At 40.4% G+C, this 22077-nt stretch overlaps 2 protein-coding genes across 2 annotated transcripts in view; one reads left to right on the plus strand and one right to left on the minus strand.

Annotated features, from left to right (window-relative positions):
• Positions 1 to 3238: 3238 nt before the first annotated feature.
• On the minus strand, positions 3239 to 10299 carry CHCHD7 (coiled-coil-helix-coiled-coil-helix domain containing 7). Its single transcript, XM_015415271.1, has 5 exons — positions 9995 to 10299; positions 7283 to 7429; positions 6386 to 6497; positions 5834 to 5932; positions 3239 to 3545 (listed from the first exon to the last, which is right to left on the minus strand). Exons 3-5 carry the CDS (start codon positions 6437 to 6439, stop codon positions 3441 to 3443), a joined length of 258 nt encoding a protein of 85 aa, XP_015270757.1. The 5' UTR covers positions 6440 to 6497; positions 7283 to 7429; positions 9995 to 10299; the 3' UTR covers positions 3239 to 3440.
• A 354-nt stretch (positions 10300 to 10653) lies between these two features.
• The window catches only part of PLAG1 (PLAG1 zinc finger), a 41713-nt gene continuing 30289 nt past the window's right edge, over positions 10654 to 22077 (plus strand). Inside the window, exon 1 of the mRNA XM_015415277.1 lies at positions 10654 to 10782. The gene's annotated coding sequence lies outside the window, so the exon portion shown is untranslated. The remainder of the gene's footprint in view (positions 10783 to 22077) is intronic.

Genomic DNA, 22077 nt, shown 5'->3' on the forward strand with positions numbered 1-22077 from the left:
CCATGATTAAAACTAGATGCTAGGGCAAAGTAGCAGCCAGGGCCATGACCATTTTGATTGGCACAGAAATGCCCCACCAATCTCCCCACTTCCATCCATCCCACCTGCAGCAGAAATACCTCAACAGACCCTGTGGTTACCGTGCAGTGCAGGGTGATGTTGAGGGTGGTGCGTGTATACACCTAAGTTCCACGGCCAGCAGCCACCCCAAACCAAAATTGCATGCTGAAAATAATAAAACAGCATCACACTAATTGTTCTCCAATGGTAGAGTAGGGTAGAGGCCAGCCAGAAACCAGCAGCGCCACACACAGGAGCACCATACTGTAAATACATGTTGTGTGCATTGCAATGGTCCCTGGAGTCTAAGCTGTGGAATCTTGTGAGCTGAAAATCTTGTGAGCTACTGGAGTGAGTGATTTGGCTACTGCATAAGTAAGTTTGCTCCGGAGGCATCCTTCCTGCCTAAGATGAAAAGTTGTGAGCCGGTGGACTAGAAAACTGTGAGCTGGCTCACACTAACTCAGCTTAGAGGTAACATTGGTTATTGAAAAATATAACTTTCTTTTTCTGCAGAGGCGTGGTGGGATAAGGGAGGGAGAGCCTGTGATGAATGGCGGCTGCCACACCTAGGCTAAGCCTCCTCCACCGAGGCAGGCAGTGATGGCAGGTGTTGGTGTACTGCTGCGAGACAGGAGGTTCACTGGACAGATAGACCCTACCCCCTCCATCTCACTTTCTGAGACATTAGTGGGCAGGGCTTCTTGTTGTTTGACCTGAGTCCAGTAACATTTGGGGTTGGGCAGTGACTGGCGCAGAGGTTGTTGGGTGGGGGGATTGCTCTGGTTCTTCTGCTGCTAGTGGGCATGGCTGGCAATGCAAACATGCTCCCTAGGCCGCTGCTACTGCAGAGGGAAAGACTGGTTCTGTTGGTTTTGGGGGTTTTTTGGGCACTGCCTGGCACATTGGCACAGATTGTGGGGGGGGGGAGATTGCTCTGGTTCTGCTGCTGAGCATGGCTGCCAATGCAAACATGCTCCCTATGTAGGCTGCTGGTGCTGCAGAGGGAGAGATTGTCTGCTTCTGTTGGTTTGGGGTTTTTTTGGGCACTGCCTGGCACATTGGCACAGATTGTGGGGGGGGGGAGATTGCTCTGGACTAGTTCTGCCGCTGGGCCTGGCTGGCATTGGCAATGCACGATGCTCCCTCAGTCTGTAGGCTGCTGCTGCAGTCTGAAGAGATTCTCTGGTTTGAACCAAGTTCTGTTGGTTTTGGGCACTGACTGGCAGCTGGCACCTTGGCACAGGTTGTGTGGGGGGGCAGATTGCTCTGGTTCTGCTGCTGGGCCTGGCTGGTATTGGCAATGCACAAACATGTTCCCTCAGTCTATGCTGCAGCAGAGATTCTCTGGTTTGAACAAAGTTCTGTTGGTTTTGGGGTTTTGGGCACCTTGGCACGGGTTTCTCAAAAAAAAAATTGGGTTCAATAAATCTGAATTTTACAGATTTTTTTTTTTGCACACCACTAGCCATGGTTTGCAAGGTGAACCTCTATATTAAGGCAATAAATCTAGTGCTAGAAGGCAACATAAACGGAGAGTTTGGGCCTCTATGTTCTGCTTGTTGGCTCTCCAGGGAAATTCAATGGCCCCTATCTGAAACAAGATGTTAGACTAGATGGACCATTGTCTTTTCCAGCTGGGTTCTTATGTTAACTAGGAAACCACCATATAAGATATTGAAATTTCAACACTACACACTCTGACAAAGTTGTGAATGTGTAAAATTCAAATTTATTGGACCCATTTTTTTTCGGGATTCCTGAGGAATTGATCAGCTCCAATAAACTGAATATTGGATAAGAGCGTATGAGTCTGCAGATATTTCTTTTGGCATAATATCTCGTTGTTTTGCTCATCCTTACCTCCATCCCATGATCTCTCCTCTTGGTTTGCACTCAATCAAAAGCCTGGCAGAACAAATGATCCACCTTGCAGGCCCTGCAGAATTGCCTTAAATCCCACAGGGCCCTGATGTTATTTGGCAGAGTTCCACCAAATCAGAGCTAGGGCCAAAAAAGCCCCGGCTCTGTTAGAGGACAGCTATGTTGTAGAGTTCTTATAAGGGCAGCTGATATACCATTATTTCAGAACTTCTGCAGATACTCTAATCCAGACTGCAGGTATAAACTAAACACTGGGCAGGTACCAGGAAACCCAGTTTGACTGTAGTGGCTTTCTCCCCTACTCTAACAGAGGCTGTAACACACAGTGCTGGATCCATATACAGGTGTTTGTACAAAAGGGAGTATTTGTGCTTTGTGCCACTTGTGTGCGAAGAGCAAAACAAAATCAAAAGATGGGATTGGATTCAACCCCCTCCAAAGTTATTCTAGGGATCATGGGAGCAGGGAAACTAGGATACTATAGCACTACTCAAAAGCCTCCAATATTGTGTGCAGTGTAGTACTGCAGCAGCTATCTTCCTTCCTTTCAAAGGTCTTCTGAACTGAACTCACAACTAGGCCACGGATAATATACAGAAAAGGGCTATTTGTTTACCTATACCGTTTGCCAAGTAATTCTCATGGCTTACGTGCCTATTGCCCAGGTGAGGGCCTAGCTTCATGGGTGTGCATGTGAATGTTCAATGGTATGGTTATTCAGGCCCAAGGCCATTGCTTTCAACAGAATTCCTGCAAAGGATTGCAGCTAAACTTTGTTCTGGCCTACAGCCATTGGTGATGGGAGTATGTGATGTAAAAATTGCTAACATCTTTCCATCACTAAGAATAAAAAAGCATTGTTATAAAAGGTCAGAATTTATTAATGAATTTCTGCTACATGCAACAAAGCTCTTCATTTTGATAGAACCAAAACTTCACATTTCTGCTTTAGTTGGGATATAAACAGCTTGTAGATGGGAGTAACCTACATTGGCCCCGGTCACACGGGCCGGATATCGTGCGGGGGGGAGGTGTGGCTAATTGCCCGGCGCAGTTTGATCCGTGATAATGCGATCAGATGCGCTGGTGGCACACCATGAGTCCTTCCCTCAGCACCGGAGGGTAAACGAGGGACCGGAGGGGAATAACCGGCACGATCACACCACGGGCGTCTGGAGGCAGCCCGTGGCAAACGTTTACTAGTACCTTGGAGGTACTAGTTTTTAAATGCGCATTGTTGGCGGTAAGCCACGGGTGCGCTCCACTTCCCAGATGTTGGGGTGTGATAGCGCCCGGATAATCCACCCACCTTCCGTGCCTTTCCCGCGGCAACTTTGCCGTGTGACCGGGGCCATTGTAGTTCAGAAGAATGGTACATAGGAGAATTTAACAAGACAACAGCTTGTCGCTCTATAATGGCAGTTTTCAACATTCTTTCCAAAACACCTTATTTACAGTAAAGCCTCCATACATCTTAAACCAGTAACACTGCTCTATTAATAGGGTAGTCTTTCCATTGATTCCAGGACGTTTTTTCTTTCTTTTGCTGTAGGCATAGCTGGTTCTATTCCATCCTGTCTTCTCTGTATCACGATACTGTTCTAGGAATACAAGAACTTGTATGTTAATACCAAGTTAAATCAATTCCATTTTTAGCAAATACATTTTAAAATGTTTTAAGTATCAGACTCCCAGAATGTATTTACTAGCAGGAAGAAAATCTCTTTGCTAAACAACAACAACAAGAAGTTGCAATGCTTGAGCTAATTCATAATTGAAGCATCTTGCCAGGAAGATGCCAAGGATAGACTGAAATAAGCTGGTTAAATTAGAAAAATATAAAGAATTAAAAACAGAATGAATATCAAGTAGGCTGCTCATGATCTCCAGTTAGCAATGGCCAACTGGCAGCCTGCACATTTGAACCAGAAAGTGATTGCAGTCCCAGAAATACCCACAGAGAACCATCATTTGACTTTTCTGTCTTCTATTTTGAGGAGAGGAGTCTGAGATGCAATGGTGTCTAGGGGGCTCAATTTTAGCTTTCATAAGGCTATCAGCCTGAAAAGTTCCTTTCTGGGCTAACCTGGGAAATAAAGAATGTGTTACTGCACTGTTTAGCTATTCCTTGCTCTCTCTACTCCGGTAGAGCTTTAACTTATATTATCTGCAAAAACTCACACACTGGCAGGCTTCACTAGCCAACCCCTGATCTGCACTGGGCTGTTTCAGGCATAGCACAAAATCATGCTTGATTTCAACTGTGGTTAGTGATACCATGGATCAACTTGTAGACGGATGATCAGTGAAAATCTTTGCTTCAACATTGTCACTATTTCTTCTGCCTCCCTGCTCGAGACTGAGTTGCTATCCTAGCATGCCGCATGAACCCTGTTCACATGTTACAGTGAATGTACACGTGCAGGTCAATCCGCAAGAAAGAACACACACTCACTTTACTAATGAAACCAATGACAAGTACCTGAATAGGGGGTTTAAATCATGCATTCAGCTGTACACATGTTGAACATGAGAATTATTCAGTATATGTATGAAGAAATATCAGCTGTACATGGATCATACATGCACTCACTATCTTGGGAATGTGGCTAACGGATGGAAAAGCTATACGATATCACCAACTTGCTTACCAGTGACAGCAGAAGGATGTGAAAATTCAAGTCCATTCGCAGAATGGCAGTCAGCTGCCAAGTTGCACCTCCCACCCCATTCAGAGCTCAGCCAAGAATTGGCAAGGCTTTCATACTAACATTTTCTTCACCCAACCCCCAAGAAAATAAACTCTCACTGCCAATTTCAGTGCAAACCATGACAACTAAAAAAACTCATCCCAACTATCTCATCTCTGCTCTAAGGTAAATACTAGGCTTGCAGCAGACTGCTCTATGAACCACAGTGTGCCTGCCACATACCTAGAGTACAAACAGGACACTTATATTGGCTCTCATCCCTCAGTCTTACTCATTTGCCCTGGCATGTTTCTGCCTCTATGAACCACAGTGTGCCTGCCATATACCTAGAGTACAAACAGGACACTTATATAAAATGCCCTGTTGCTGGAACACAGGCATTCAAGATAGCCAGGGTACCACAGGAATTTCTTTTTTTCCTTACAAATGCCTGGAAGAGGCTTGCCAAGTTGTGTATTTCAGAGAGCTGGGATGAAGAGAGGGGTATATTATTAGATAAACTGGGAACTGAAGGCAGGGACAGGCTTAATTCTAGTGAGAGTGAGGTAAGAGTGGTTTCATTGTGAGCTGCTCTTTCCATGCAACTCAGTTGGTGAGGTGAGCATGAAGCGCTGATGGGAAACAAACAAGGATTAAGCCAAGATGCTATATGTAATACAAAACCGTGGTGACCATAGTTAATAAACTAACTTCATCCTCAAACTTCAGATTCTGGTCGGAACCCTAAAGTTCAGATGATGAATTAGTTATCATTAGTTTAATTAGACCATGGTTATATGTTATGACTAAACCAACTCAATAAGTTCCACGATCCCACTGAAAAGAATCTCGTCTGCACACCTGGCAAAAATATGCACCTATACTTGGTTTAAATAGCGTGTTGATATATATTAAAGATGATGATGTTAGTTTTAAAAACTGATCTGCTTAGTTTTCAATTTAAGATCACACTGCTAAGCACTGGGCAAGAAAACATTTTTCTATGCTGTAATATGCTATCTCTAACACATACTGTAACTGACACACTTTCAATTTAAGTAGAATATTTTTCATTGTTAAATGTAGTCTCAAAATATAGCCATTTTATGGAACGATCATGAACATTCAGATATGAACACTACACATATGCAAGAATATCACAGTGCAATTAATAGAGAACGTTTCCCAAGCATACTTACCCAAAATTTTCTGCAGTTTCTGTATCTTAAAAAATGGACAGTACACATATCTCTATTGTACTTATTGTCATCCATACACTTTCTAGAAGCATCTGTTTCCTTCAATATGAAAATAAATTACAGTTAAAGAGCCAACAGGGACCAAAGATCTAATTTTATTTCACAATCATACTTAAAATTTTCACAACCAGTTTTCAGAAATGATGTACACACGGAGTGAAATACTGCTGAATACCAAGATGGCAAACCCAAGAACACATAGCAAAAAGCATATTGTGCTACGCTCACTGGGATATGTGTCTAAGTAAACATCCTGGGTTTAGGCTGCACATGAAAGGCTTACTGAGATGAGACTCCAAAACACTTACCAGGGTAAAGTTAGCTGAAAGCATTAAGCTATAGATTCAAAAGAAATCCCATTAGCTATCTTTTGGTAATACATCATGTGAACATTGCAGACACATTTGTTTCAAAGAGAAAACAAATTAATTAAATATAGAAAAATAAGCTGAAATGTCATAATCAGTAATATATTAAAGTTCAGTTTCTTACCAATAAACAGGGATTGGTATCATCATCTAGAAGTCGTTGCTGTTTTCTGGGCATGAAGTTTTGGGGTTTTTTAAATAAACACAGCTACTAAATGAAGGTGGCTGATAGTTTCCTAAAAAACACAATCCATCTTGGTTAGAATTTAACAAGTTCTTTTCCTACTGAAATATGATGTTAAAAGTAGTGAATGTTTATAAAGCTGCGTCTTCAGCTCTACTAAGAAATTTTTGCAATTAATATTATCACATACTTCTTAATTTAAGAGTTTTCATTAATGAGACAGATGCTGGGGAGTACGCCACTTCACCACATTGGATATCTAACACACTGGATAACCGAGATTAACTATTTGGGCTACTGATTCCAGGTATATCACTCTCACACAAGAATATGAAAGACGGGAAAATTAAGGAAGGAAAACACTCCTGTCATTTCCCCCCCAAGAATTAACATTTTAAGAAAAACTGAGGAAACCTCTTGTGAAATAGTTTCTCTTCTGGAATTTTAGTTAAATATTTTAAACCACAGTTTTAAGCATTTTAGACACCCTACTCATGTTAGTAAAAATTCTAGATTACCATTTTAAAAACTGGAATCAGTGCAGGTACTCCAGGGAGTTCATGAGCTTTAGAAGCCAAGCCCTTCTTGTGCCTATCTGGGGGCCTCTGAGTTTTATAATAACGAGAATATAATCAGTTTTCCCTTGTTCTGAGAGCTTGCATTCACCTAGCTTTCAGATAACCTGAGAGCACTAGCCAGTAAGGAACGGATACATCAGCATTGAGAACTAAAATTGTTCTGCTGACTAGGACTTAGTTGTTAAGTGTTAAATTGAAGGTTCTCTCTTCCCTTTTCCATATGATAGACCTATTCGTGTAAATTTTAATAGTTACTTACATGTAACCCTTTTGCTTCTCTTTCTGGGTGCAAGCTACACAGTTGTAAAGGGGCAACAACAGATGAGTTCTTCGGGAAATATCAGTTCTTCTCAAAACAAGAAACTCTGCGATCTGACAGCAGGAAGAAGGCAGCCTTCTAAGTACACTGGCAGCAATGGGATCAGGGTCAGATAAATGGTAGACTTGCAATTTCCTTAAGATGTACAACCAGTCCAAGGCAGTCTTCAGAAGAGAAGACTGTTCACGTGTAATACAAAACACAAGCCATTTTAATACACTAGAGCTAAAGTAGGATTAGAAGAATTTCAGATTCCTAGATGCTGGCACACTGTATTTCCACATCCAAGAACCTAGCATTCTCTGGCTCATTTCAGAATATCATCCATATGTATATTCCTCTATTTGCTTTATACTGTTCATAAAAAATGTCTGCAAAAAGCTAAATGATTTAAAATACAGATATTAGTAAGAAACTACAATACTTAATTTTATGCCATTCAAGTAACCACACAGCTGTAGCAACAGTATGGATCAAGCTTTGTTCAGTATTACTGGATCTATAGTACAGTCCAAAGCAGATTTACACACTTCTACATTCAGAGAAATCAATGGGTTTAAAATAGCATAACTATGCTTAGGATTGCAATGCAAGTCTCATATCTAAGGAGACCTTAATATTTTGATAGCAATTTTTAAATTAAAGACTGTACATGGCTCATTACCAAATCTCAATATTCCCTTTAGAGCAATGGTTTTATTTAGTGAAATGTCTAAGTCTACGAACATGGGATCAAATCCAAACACTTGTCTAGAGTGCTTAACCATGCTAAAATTTGATTTCTTAACATACCCATTAATACTAATGTGCAGACAACAAGTTTTCTTTCAGCCACTGGCCCCAGGCTGTTTTTTTCTATTTAGACCTACCAGAATATTTCCTCCTGCCTTCACCTGTGAAAATGTTTTTGGCAGTAATTAAGTATGTCAGCAATGGCAGAAGCTTTGAAATTTACAAGGCTGTTTTTGTGCAGTAAGTAAACTCTGACATGACAGTTTAGGCTGCTTCCACATGGAAGCCTTCACCCAAGGGAATACCACTGCATTCGCCTGCTCTCAAAATGTAAAAGGGAAAAAGGCTAGTCATGTAGCCTGAGAAAAACATTTTAGTGATAGAAAGCATTTGAGTAGTGCGAAGAAAATAAAGAGTTTCATTGCCCACCAAGGGAAATGGTGAGATGTCACTGTGTGTCACACACAAGCACCATTTACAAATAACTTGGGATCCATGTATTTTGGTAGTGATAAATTGTGGTTTTCCACACAAAGTAGTAGGGCGTTAGTCACCTACTTATCTCATTCTTCCTGATGTAGATTCTGACAGTAACCGCCCCAAGGGTTTATTTTCTTATTAGTCCACACTGAAAGTCTGCATCTTTCATAATTGGGTAGAAAATCTTAAATATATGAGTTTGGATCCAACCAGCTTTTCACCTGCTGTAAAAGTGAGGAAGGGGGCCCCTTTGGTCACCTAAAAGGCTTTGCTGGGGACTGTAGATCTGAATGGTCAAAAGCCAGGTGGGACAGGGACTGCAGAAAGGAGATGAAGTATGTGACACTGAGAGGGAAAGCTGGCTGGATCCAACTCAACTACCAAAATATAACTATCCCTGTTTTTAGGTTTCCAAACTTGGTAACACCCCAATAGATATTTGTAGTTTAGAGGGGTCTGTCTTAACTTTTGACGGAACAGCTAAATGCCAGGTGAAAAGGGAGAACATCAACACACAACCATTTGTTTCCTGGAAGTGAAAAGACACACAGAGCCCCAAGAAAGAATTACTTATATTGACAGGAGGCGCTCCAAACTTGCAGCAGGCAGGCAGCCTCTACCTTCGTTAAATTTTCATGTTAACCTTGCTGCATGCAGCATTTAATTAGTTGCGACCACGTGATATTCCATAAAGACAGCCCCCTTGGACCAGAGGATCATCTAAGCCAGCAATGGCCAAGCAGAAACTCTTGGGAACTCCACTGGGAGGCCAAAAGCCCCTCCAAATGGCGGAGAGGCTGCATTCCCCATAATAACTCACTAAAACAGCTTGAAGGTATAAGGTGGCGTTTAAGCAACAGGAATGAGGAGGGAGGATCCCGCTTGCGACTTGGGCTCTAAACGCCCCCTCCCCTCCCCAATTTCAATCCAAAGCCCCCTACAGATCCAAGCGTCTTCTAAAAGTACTGCAACTAGCGTGAAGCCCCCACGCACTGAGCACTCGCGCAAGGAAAGCAAAGTTGGGGGTCACATCCTCCTTCTTGCCCCCACATGCAGGTGAAGCTGCCTCACGTCGAGTCAGACCCTTGATCCGTCCAGCTCAGCACTGTTGTGTCCCTGGAAGGCAGGCAGGAAAAGGTCTCTCTCTCAGTACTCGCTTACCCGAGTTCTCTTTCGCCCTAAAGATGCCAGGGACCCCCCTCTTGCAAAGCCACGGCGAAGGACACCCAGCCGGGAAGGGCAAAAGGAGGAAGAGAAGGAAGCCCTGACGGGCGGGCGGCAGGAGAGGAGCCACGGACGACATACTTCACCACCCACCGGCGCCTCGCAGGCCCACCACTTCTACCAAACCGGCTGCTTCTCTAACCCAGCGAAGGCTCCTCCAGGCAGACAGCGTACCCGCGATGGCTGGGCCTACCTACCGCGCCCCTCCGACCTCACCTCTGCTCTCGGATCCCCCTCGAGACGCCGACTAAGCGCGTTCCCGCCCCGCATGATCCACGAAAAGAGCCGGTCACTGGGGAGGAGGGAATCAGCCTGGGTAGTTTTCCCGTCACTCAGGAGGCGCCGGGGGCTGGTGACCCTAGCTAAGTCAGCGCACTACCGCTAAAACGGCTCCATGCGCGCAAAACAGCTCCCAGGTACGACTCCGCGGGAGGCGCAGCTCACCTCCGCAGCTACGAACCCAGCTCGCGCACGGACTGAGCGCTAGCCTCCAATTCGAAAGACGTCAACGGCTTGGGCAGCTACCTTATAAGCGGCGCAGCCTACCCCAGTTATGGGCTCCGCGACTCGAGAGAAACGGACAAGGCCTGTGCCCAATCAATTCTGCCCGAGCTCTTGGAGTGACAGTCGCGAGGGCGCGCTATGCTCGCCTATCCGCGCCGGGTTCCACCTCCGCCTCTCTCGAGCGGCGTTTCCTCCGACCAACCCGACCAGGCGCCAGGGCCAGAGGCGCCGCCGTCTGGGTGAGGCTCGAGAGCTGAGTGACAGGGGGAGGTGTCCAACCCGCGGCGCGTGTGGGCGGCTGGCGGTGTGGGCGCGGCGTGTGCGGCAGGCTGAGCTGCACCGCAGCGCATACACTACAATGGCTGCTGGAAAGAGGGGAAAGCAAACAATTTCCAGGCCCGCCGCGTCCAGCCCGAAATATGGGGAAAAAATTACAGAAAAATCGGAGAACCCTGTAAAAGGCGGGAAGAGGGCGCCGAGGGGATGCTGAGGCTCCCGCGGTGAGTTTGCAATGGATTTGGGGGTCAGGAGCCGGGGTTCAAAATATTAGGGTTATTTAAATTCTGAAGGGGGAGGAGGAGGGGAAGGAGGGGGGACCGAAGAGAGCGGCGCGGCGGCGGCCGCGAGGAAAAAGTTTGTGCGGCTCCATCTCCGTCCCTCGCACCTCGGGGCTCTGCCGTCCTTCTTGTGTGGGTTCCAAAGCGCGAAGTGAGAGAGCGCCCAAAGAATAAGGCTCACTTTTTCTCAGCTCTTGGACTGGAGTTTCCCTCTCTTCTCTCTCCCCCCCCCCCTTCCTTCTGGTCTTCTTGAGAGGGCTGTACGGAGAGGGTCTCCTCTCGCGAGCTCCCCCCTCGTCTCTCGCTTAGTGGATGGGGGGCTTCGGATGTAACTTGGAGAAAAGTTTCTGGCTTTGCCCCCTTCCCACCTTCTGCTCTCGGTGTGTGTCTCTCTTTCCTCCCCCCCCTCCTTCGCTCAGCTCCAGAGTCTGAGCTGTGAGTATAGTGACAGCAGCGGTAGCAGCCAGAAGGGAGCGGAAGACATTAGAGCCCGTGGTGCCCAAAAATGAGAGAAAATTAATATAAATTCACCCGAAGCGTCAAACCGGCCACATTTTGCCCAAAAACGTTCCGGGGGGGTTGCACTCTCTGGAGTGGGCGCCAGGGACCCCCTTGCCTAAAGCTTGAGGGGGATCTGGAGTCACTTTGGGGCATGCAGCGCCCTTCTCCTCTCTCTTTTTATTGGACAAAAGTTTCCCCCCCTTTCTTCCCCACCCTATAAAGAAACGAAATTGCCTGCTTTTCTAGCTCCGACCGGCCCGTGAGGCTTTCTCTTCTCTTCTTGTGTGGGTTTCAGAACATGAAAGCAAGCAGGATTGGAGGGTGGGTTGCATTGGGGAGAGGCGGGGGGGGGGTTCGTTAACTGAAAGCAGGAGAGATCCGGAGAGAGAGCAGGGACAGCTTGTTGTCAGTATCATAAACAACCAAAATGGAGGGAGAACTGAGACATATAACAAAATAAAAAATAGCCAAAAAATTCTCCAAAATTGCCCAAAATAAAATACGATCTCCAGTTTCTTCCTAGGAGATCAGGCTCAGCCTCGCGTCTTCTTATGTCGGGTTTTAAGCTCTCAGAGAGCAAGGAGTTAATATTGATGCCTATTTTTGTTGTTGATGACTACTTTGGAAAGGCAAAAGCCCTTTTACAGCTCGTTCCCGACAATGCGAGAACGTGACCCCCCCCCCTTCTCCCTTGAATGGTGGCGGGAGGTGGGAATGCACGAGATACACAACTTTGGGACAACGTGGAGCAATTGCAAAGAAGACAAATGCTGCATTTGCCGCTTGGTACCTTACTTTCATGTCTTTTGTTTGTGTGTGTGTGTGGGGAGGGTCGGATAGAAGAAGGGGGAGGTGGCGGGAAATGCAATACCTATGCATTGCCTTTCCCCGATTCTCATTCGGATGTGTAAAGCAAAAGAGTAAATCTTCCGGTTGGTGCCTTTGCTGCCTAAGGATCCCAAGGTTATTTCTGTTTTCTGACTATGAAGTACATTCTTTAAGAATAGCATGGGCTTGAGGTAACGTGCCATAGAGATTTTTTTTTTTTAATGTGTACCATCATGAGGTCACCAGTTCTGGGGGAGAACTGGTGACTTTCCCTGGAGTGGTTATTCCACTTGTGTGATTTTCATACATAATCTCCAGTGTTCTCATTTTATTTATAAAAATGATGCCTTGTCTTGCATCACATTGAAGTTGGTAAGAAAGTGCTGGTGATGTTGGTTTCCACGTGGGATCAGCGACAGAGCTGTGTATCTTAAAGAGACAGCTCCTCTTTTCTTCTCTCTGTCCTCACCTATGCAGAATCTCAAGCTAAATCAAACCATTGGTCTTGCATTGGTAAAAATGTGAAGATGAAGGCAAGTGAGTTTCCACACACTAAGTGGTGTTGCCTAAAGTAAATGGAGCTGCTAAGTGTAAATATTCATGGGTTTTTCCTATTTGCCTGAGATATTAAATCTTTGAACTCAAGCCTTCTTGGGGGGGGGTATGTTTAACAACTCGTTTAGAGTGTGTTCTTTGCAATTTAATTAAAGTTTTATGCCTAGAAATTGATTTTTGGAATGGGATGTAAGCAGAAATGAAAGTAGTTTAGTGCTGATTAATATTAAACTGTACAGTTGTCCTGTTAGTTCTGAATTCCATAATGCAATGTGTGAAGTCTAGTAGCTCTTGTAGTATAAATTTAAACTAGCTTTGTAGGCATGGATAAGTGTGGACTCTTTCTGTTTGAATATCTTTAGTCTTATAGGTTTGCATTTTAACTGATAATCTATTTTAAAACTGTTTTTTTTAATAAAGGGTCTGAGTACAGCACAGTAAGCCGCTTACCTTTAGTCTTCCAGTCTTGGAGTATTTAAACAGCTGGGGTGCCCATTTATAGTTACAGGCGGCATCCCTGGATTTGGTTTTGATAAATGTGATTCAGAATGAAAACAAACTTGTTATAGATGTGTCTCATGTTTGTTGATTGGTACAAAGTTATTTTGTTTTGTTGGAGTCAACCTCTGGAAGATATCCATGATAACTTTTGTTGTGTTTTGTGATATGAAACTTTGTTTATTTGTAGTCTACATGTTTGTTGAAATGCTACTGGAGAGTATAATGCTACTTTAAAAATAATTGCTATCAGATCATGTGCTTCTCATGCACAATTACATTTTCATTAAAGTCATTTGCTCTTATGGTACCTAGATTGAAATCTAAATTGGTCTCAAATAGCAGGTAGTCCGAAGGATGGACTGCATTTTGAGAGGAACTTCATCAATTGTACTTACTTTTTGTTTCATATACCAAGCAAATCTAGTTTGCTGTCATCCAGTTCACTTGCAGCCTCATTCTGTAAGTTCCACAGAGACCAGTGGGACTTAAATGTCAAGGATGCATAGGACTGCAGCCTTACTATTTAGTGTTCATATGTTACCTACACCTTCCTTGGAAATGAGTTGTACAGTTGTGTAGAATGCTATTGAAACTTATTTTGCAAGAAAACATCAAGTTTTCCAGTAAAAACTTAGAGTTTTGCAAGAAAACATCAAGTTTTCCAGTAACTTGTTTTTTAAATCGTATCATTTCATTAGCAGACAGGTTTTCTATTAACACTACAGAAACATGCACATCTTTTTGTTTCTGTTTTGCTAATGACTTCACTTTCACCATAAGCCTTTTTTTCTACTTTAACTTAAATGATGGGGATCTGAAAGCTAACAGAAGCTTAGAAATGGCTGGTATATGCCATCTATTTTAAATATGTCACTTGAATAACTAGTGTTATTCTTCATCAACCAGTAAAGGATACTGCATATAGGATTGTAAGTAGGAATCAGACCTGTAGTCTTCAATTCCTGTCATAAACTCCTATTGAAAATTTGTTTGATACAGTACAGAGTTTGTAACACAAAAGTTTCTAAACACAAAGTACGTGTGACATAAGCTGCTGAATCCTTTAGAGTACCACATCAGTTCTAGTGATCTTTTACAGTATGCATTTTAAAGCCATTTTGTAGACCTGGATAACTGTATGACTTGTATTTGAGGATCCAGAGTTATGATATCAGTTGTGTCTTCTAAGTATATTTTAAGAGGAAGTGCATTTTCCTGGAAAGAGTAAGCCAGATGACATTATCACTCCTTTAGGAAGTTCTGCATGTATGGAATCTCTTTAAAAATCTGAGTGGTTTACTAGATGAAGTAGTGTTGGACTAGTAACTGTTGTAGGCAAAGAAGGTTTTGTTTTGTGTATTTAATTTTTTTAAAATAATAGCTTGGAACACTTTCTAATCTACCAAGTTAATTTATGACCATTGGAAAAGACATTGATCTCTGAGAACTTTCAGTGATTCAAGCTATTGAGAATTTGTACAGACTTTAAAAATTGTTCCTAGCGACGTTCTATGAACTTCTATAGATTCTAGATAAGTTCTATTAATGAAAAAGTCCACAACTGATAAGCAAAACCTTCTTGTTTCAGTCTTATTGACCAAATTATTATAAGGTATTAAACTAGTTTAACTACTAAACAAAACCTCTGAGTTCTAAATATAGCTTTAACATTTTTCACCTTTATTTAAAGCTAACATTTGGTGCATATAGAACTTATTTAATGGTCATCTTACAAGTAAACATTTTTGCCAAAATGGTGTCTTTACAACCCCACAGTTTTACTATGAGAGCATGGATGCTTGAAGTTACTGTCTTTAATGCGTTAACTTAAATTAATCTGATTCATATTCTAAATTGGTCTCACACATTGTAATGTATAATAGATTTTTATCATATGTTTTTATTTTGAGACTTTAAAATTTTAGGAAAGATTTCTCGAATAAATTTCTTTGTGGGGAAAAACCAACACTACATTTTGAGGTCATAGTCAAACTTTTCCTGAAGTGTACTGTAATAAAGGAAGGTCTGAATATAGGAGGAGAATATGCTTTTGAAATCACATATGCAAATATGTTGTACTGTGTTTGGTAGAAGGATTTAATGATTTGTTGGCCAGTTTTAATCAATAACAAAAAAGTCCAAACAATTTTTACTCAAATATTCTAGCAGTGTATATTTTGTACCGATCTGACATAAAAATGTTTGAAGTCTAACAAATGATTAAAGACTACAGCACTAAGCAGGTAAAATATCTCTGTAACAGAATATCTCTGTTAGGAAGAAAACCTGCAATTAAGGTCTAGTGCCTGATTTGTAAATGATGTCGCTTTGTAGATAGAGTATGTGACTTTTCTCATTAGAGAGACAAGTGCTGGTTTCTAATGATGTGTATTATTTTGTTTTTTTGATGAGCACCAGAAACAATTTTGCTTTAAAATACATTAGTGTTGTTTGAGATGTTGTGTGGCTATTGCTGTGTAGCAGGACAACTTCTGGGCTACTCCAGTCATAGGTACAATGTGGTTTTTTTGATAAGTATAAGTTTTAGCTATTCATTCTCATCCTGTCAGTGTATGTGCTCTTGGGTACCTTTTATCAATACTGTTCTTAGGGTATTTATTTTGCTGTTTTTTTAAAAATTACTATGGAATTGTTGTAAATTCTTATGTAGGGCATAGTTAACATAACTTGTGAAATTTCACAGGAATCTAAAATTATGTGCTCTCGGGCACCTTTTATCAATACCGTTCTTAGGGTATTTATTTTGCTGTATTTTAAAAATTACTATGGAATTGTTGTAAATGTAAAAGTTTGAGTTGAGGTGTATTTTGTGTAAACACAGAATGCTATTTCTCAAAACATATTTAGCTGAACTCAAGATCTTAAAACTATATGTTTTGAACTTTGATAAATAATAAATGTATATGCAGTATGTTGCATGTATATGTGTACCTTTTGTCAGTTGTTCCATTCTCTTGATGAGTTCAGACTTCGAGTTATTACTGAGGATATACCAAGCATAGTATGGGAGAAGAGAGAACAAGTTGTGTGAATCAGCATCATTACTTTATATCTGTTTATAAAGTAATGTATTCTAAGAATACTCAGCATTGGTAATTCAAAATTAATAAATGTGGAGTTGAGACTGAGAAGCATGAAGCAGTAAAGGATAATTAAGAAACCTATTTTAGGGAAAATTAGATGTACTATATGGGAAGAAGTATCTTGAAAACACAGATATAATCATAATGGCACTTATTGTACCAGATGTGTCACTTAGTGGAAAATATCTTTTGAAATCAGATTAGAAAGTGTTTAATAGGAATTAGTTGTCAGCTTTTGGGACTAGCTTTTCAAAAGCTGTCTGACTTGTGCTGTCAGGGTGAGAGTTCATAATAATCATTGCTTTTAATTAAACATCATTCTTCAATGCTAGGATAATACTAAAAATTCAGAATTAGCGTATTGAACTGCTTTTAAGCACTGTAATTCAGTAATTTGTAATAAGAAATTATTCTTATTTGTATTTAATTTTGTAATTTAACAGTAACAGCATGTTGGATTATGAAATGTGTTTTCCACTTTTTCAAGAAGCACAATAATTGTATTCAGTATTCATTTATGTATGTAATGGCTTCTTCATACATTTGTGTGTGATCAATAGATGATTACTGCAATATTGTACAGTAACATTTTTCAGAAGGAACTGATCTTGTGCTACAGGGTACATGGTCTGTGGAATAAAGTAATCCTGATAGTATTGAAATATGTTATGTTACTGTTTACAAATAGGACTTTTAATATGTATTAGTGGTATACTGGTGACCAAGATAAGAATTTAGAAAAATTCTTTTTATTCAAATATATTTATTTTGGGTATAATTCTATGGAAGCTTTCTGTTTTGGAAAAATTGTGATTTGTTTTATAAAAATTAATGCTAATCTTATCTGTTACTAAAGTACACCTTTTTGGAGAAAACTAGTTATTTTATATAATTTCATTGTACTAAAAGTGTAGAATGCCCCCTCCATTTTTAGATTGAAGCTATAATTTGGAAGGGATGGATACATGCTAATTAAACCATAGTTTCATTTTAGTACTCTTAACACATGAGCATTACTTTCCTCTGCATGAGAGCTTAGCTACAAATTGAAAGAAATATTAAGATAAATGTGAACAAAATGATCTGAAACCTTCAGAGGCTAAGCTTTTTTGTTAATCAAACAGATATTGATTTCTTGTTGGAAGACTGTGCAACTAATACAAGTTTAATTGCTGTACTCTAGAGGACTCTACAAAACTGTGAACCATGTAGCTAAAGAACAACTCTAGCATGGCTTTCTTGTAGAAAATGCCAGCTTGGTTGGATCTGTTTTATTCAATGTCTTCAATCTAACAAATAACTTATGAACTTGCTTAGGTCAGTTTAAAGAGAAAATTGCTAAGTGATACTGTTCTTGTAATTACAGCAAAGAAACTTAACAGTAGTTGAATGCAGCCTTTAATGTTAAATGACATTGTGATTTTTATAACTTGCCCTGTTTTTAATCCTCAGGGTGGGGAACAGAATTGCTTCATCATCACCATTCTCAACTGTTGCTTTTGCTTACCATGTTTTAATATTGTTCTTATAAACTCCCATGACTATGCTATATAATATGAAAATCTTTTTTTAAAGGCAGCAGTTGTAGTATGGTGTTTTGAGTATAGAGATTGTATGTATCCCTAGAATATGGTTCTATTCATATTGATTTCTGAATAATTGATGTAGGTTTTGCGGTGTTAATTGCACTCTAATACATGATACTCTTTAGTCACGTCTTTTTGCTTTGCTCTGTTTAGGCTTTCTTTCCTTTTTTGTTTTGTTTATTTCACTTGTTGGAGAAGTGAATATCTGCCACTCCTTACTGAAGTGGGTTCAGCTTTATCTTCTTAGACTTTGTCTTTCCAGGGTCTGTATTTTGCTTAAGATTTTTAAAAAATACAAAAGGCAGAGCCAACAAGGTGCAGATTAAACAATGAGTTTAATCAGGAAATGTGTTCAATAGTTAGTGCATCACCTTCTATTGAGACATATACAGAGGATCTAAAACAAAACAGGAGTCCAGTGGCACTTTAAGGGCTAACAAAACATAGTCCAACAAGTTTTCTTATCTCCTTGAATGCTTAGGAGTGCTATTCCATCAGGCCCTTGGGAAATAAGAATTATTTCCCAATTATTAATTCCTGCCTAATTTTTCTAAATTTTGTCCAAATTGTATCCTTTCTTTTAACTAGAACAGTGTTAACCTTGTGCATTGGTAACTGAATTATCAAAAAAATATGAAAAACCTGAGTTTATCAGACATATGAATCATAGCTGTCCTGCAACAAGTATGGGAATTGTGTCAGGAAAAACAGAGAATGGTTAAGTATTCACTAAATAAGTTGATATTCATTACTTCTACAATGCTTATATCCAAGCCTTGCAAAACACATACCTCAGCAAGAAATTAAAGGAGTCCGATAATCAATGCATCCTTTCTAAGAGCTTAAACATGTCTGACCCTTTTGTAGACATACGCTGTAATTTCATGATAGTCCAGGTGTTAGTTAAATGAGTGAGCAGTCAGGTATACATACAACTTTCCTCGTGCAGTTACCTATTCAAGTGGAAGTTGCCTGCTCCTTTCTCACAAATCTGGGCACTGCTCTGAATTTCAGCTTTTTAATACTAGCACTTCTTAGAAGAGAACACTTTGATATAAGGATTTACGTATGTTTTGTCTTATAAAGCCTACACTCCTTCATGCCATAAATGTGTTTCACAGTGTTAAACTAGGCAAACAGTTTGCAAATAGTGCTGTCTGAACTTTTACATGTGAGAAAATAAACTTAGTACCTGCTAACCAATTTTCCCACCTGGGTAATTCTTGCTTCTGCCTGGATTGCAAGGACAGAAGTGTTTGACACCGACTTATCTTAAAGCCATGCTTTATTCATATTGTAGGAGTACCTGAAAAGGCTTTGTATAATTTTCATGTGGCCAATATTTTATTTATTTTATTATTTTACAAAAGTATATGCGTCTACTCCCTTTCAAGAAGTGGCTTCCCAAAAAACAGTTAAAATATAATAATATAAACCATTAAAATAGAAAACAGACAATCACAATCAAATATGTATAACTCAACTCCCAAAATCAGCCTTCCCAAAATACTTAACCTTCAACCCCAACAGTAACAACAAATCAGTAGCCAATAGAAAAATAAAACTAGGCAATACTGGAATTTCATCAGCATTAGAACTTAGTAATAATATTTAATTTCCAAAGGCTTTGCATAGCTTCTAAAACCTTGCCAGTAATGGCACCCAATGCACCCACCTTTCCAAAGGGTGAGTGCTGCTGCAGGAAGGCTGTAGGTGTTATGGGGGCCAGATGTGCTTCTGAAAGGAGAATATGTCTGACAGGATCTATTTGATCAAAACAGAAGTCCAGTGGCACTTTAAAGACTAACAACATTTATTTCAATATGTGCATTCGTGAGTCACCACTCACGTTTCCAGATATGTATGGATATCAGATCTATCTTATGAGGCAGGTTATGGAGTAGGGTGGAAAGTTCAGGCTGGGTCTTTCATATATAGATTCACTGTGTGGGAGAAAAAGGAGGCGAAGGAGGTATTGGGTCAACCTAAGTTGGTGAGCAGGCTTTAGTAGGTACAGGTGGATCTTCAAATAGGTGGGTCACAGGTCATGAAGAGCTTTAAAAGGAAAACACGTAAATTGCATCTAGAAAAGATAAGCAGTCAGTGCAACTGTTGTAAAGCTCATGTTTTGTACACAGCACTCAATGCAAAAAACATTTTGTACAAGCTGAAGCTTCCAAGTTACTATAAAGGGTAGCCCCACAGAGGATATAGTGCAGTAATCAGATCAGGAGTTTACAGAAGTCAAGAAGAGACAGCTTTCATAATGGATGTAAATGATTAAAAGCTTGCCTATTTGAGTAGTCATTTTCTCTGAAAAACTGACAGTATTTCCATAGCAATATTTCTGTCTTCGTGTGGCATTGCACACAGGAAGTTTTCAATTTAAGTACAGTATTATTTAACAATATTCCCACACATATGGGGGGTATTTATACACTGTGCATAGTTCATATATTTCTGAACATGTCCGTCCAAGTGCTGTTCTGGTACCACATTTTGAATATGCAGTAAATTGCAGTTTTGCAGATCAGTCAGAAGCCAGCATTAACTCCACCATCTGATCACCACCTTGTTTCACATAAACAGAATAGACATGAGATTGTCCTCTAATGTGTTAACTGAAAATGATAGCAATAGAATCAAAACCATGACTTACTACATCCCTCAAGACTGTTACTTTTTAATATCAATTAAAATAATGAAAATTGTCAAGGATATTTGGGTGCACAAAACCTTCTTTAATAACCCATAAAAAGAGTAGTTTCAACATTTTATAATCCATTTTACATTGCAGTTCGACATGCTGTTGGTACCTGATAAAAACAGCTGCTAAAATAAAGACCAGGATTAATATAATCCACAAATGAGTATGTGCCAATTGGTGAGCAGATGCTCAGGCTTCTAGAACAGCTGCAAGGGCCTCTTCCTCCTCTTCTGCTTCAATATGCTGGGCAAAGTTAAGCAAAAAGTGTACATCTGAAACTTTCAGGTAGTAGTAAATGCTAAACACTGTTATATATCTTAGCCTTTATGCATGTGAAAACTACACAGGCCAGCACAGGACTTCTTATAGTGGCACCATTGGAGAATACTCTGTCAGCTGGGAAGCTCCTGACTTGATCTCAGCTGGCTTTCCATCCCTAGGTTAAATGCAGCTTTAATAGAAAGTGTTTCCTGATGGCAGATGTCTCATCTTGTTTTTATATTTTACCTGACTGCTAATGCTACTCCTGGCAATTGTACATCATTTTGGATGTCAGTGCACTGTATAAATACAACACAATTAAAAGTCAGCACCAATAGTCTGGCTTACTTGTCTTGCTTACATTTGGTTACTTACTTTAGAAGGGGTAAAATCAAATATACTAATTGACTGGTGAGATACTTCTTAATCTATCCAATGCATTTATATGCTGCTTCTCCAGAGACCTGCTTGAGGCAGTTTACAACAAAAAACACTAACAAAAATCAAAATCAATAAAACATACTAAGTACCATTGGAAACAAACTAATGTCCTTGCAATAAAACCACCCTGAGATGTCTTCTGAAAACAGATAGCTTGTGTAGTTTCCCTATTGCTGCTTCCACATGGTAGGTATCCCAATAATTTCCCTATCCTTCCCCCACACACACACGCACACACTGGCAGTTCCTCCACATATACCACTAGGCCTTTTAATTGGCAATTTGATACTGTTATGACTATATTTTTAACAGGTTCTCTGAATTCCTGGCTTTTACTTTTAAAAAAAAATAAGTCTCATTGGCAATTTGATACTGTTATATATTTTTAACAGGTTCTCTGAATTCCTGGCTTTTACTTTTAAAAAAAAATAAGTCTCTAGCCCTTCGTTGCAGAGTTATGCCCCTCATTGCAGAGTTATACTTTTCCCTTATATCTCTACAATAAAAGGTCCTAGAGATTTTAAAAGAAAGCTGGGAATTCAGAGAACCTGTTACACATATTATTATACTATCATATCATGATATTCACTTGCTTATTTGGAAAAAAATTGTGGTGGGGAAGGAAAGGGTCGCTGTGGGGAAATGGTTGCCACGTGGAAAGGACCTAGAAAACCTTTGGAACAAAGCAAGTTTGGGAAAGATTAGGGAAAAGCCAGGGAAGCCTCCCAGCAACATGGTTCAGTGTAGCAGTTAA

The sequence above is a fragment of the Gekko japonicus genome, unplaced genomic scaffold (assembly GCF_001447785.1).
Source record: "Gekko japonicus isolate JY-2015 unplaced genomic scaffold, Gekko_japonicus_V1.1 scaffold382, whole genome shotgun sequence".
Classification (NCBI taxonomy): domain Eukaryota; kingdom Metazoa; phylum Chordata; class Lepidosauria; order Squamata; family Gekkonidae; genus Gekko; species Gekko japonicus.

Coding starts and splice junctions, on each gene's coding strand:
- CHCHD7 (XM_015415271.1), bottom strand. CDS start 6,439: ATGCCCAGAAAACAGCAACGACTTCTAGATGATGATACCAATCCCTGT. Junction 5,933..6,385: donor ATACCAATCCCTGTTTATTG/GTAAGAAACTGA, acceptor TTCATATTGAAG/GAAACAGATGCTTCTAGAAA. Junction 3,546..5,833: donor GAAACTGCAGAAAATTTTGG/GTAAGTATGCTT, acceptor TTGTATTCCTAG/AACAGTATCGTGATACAGAG.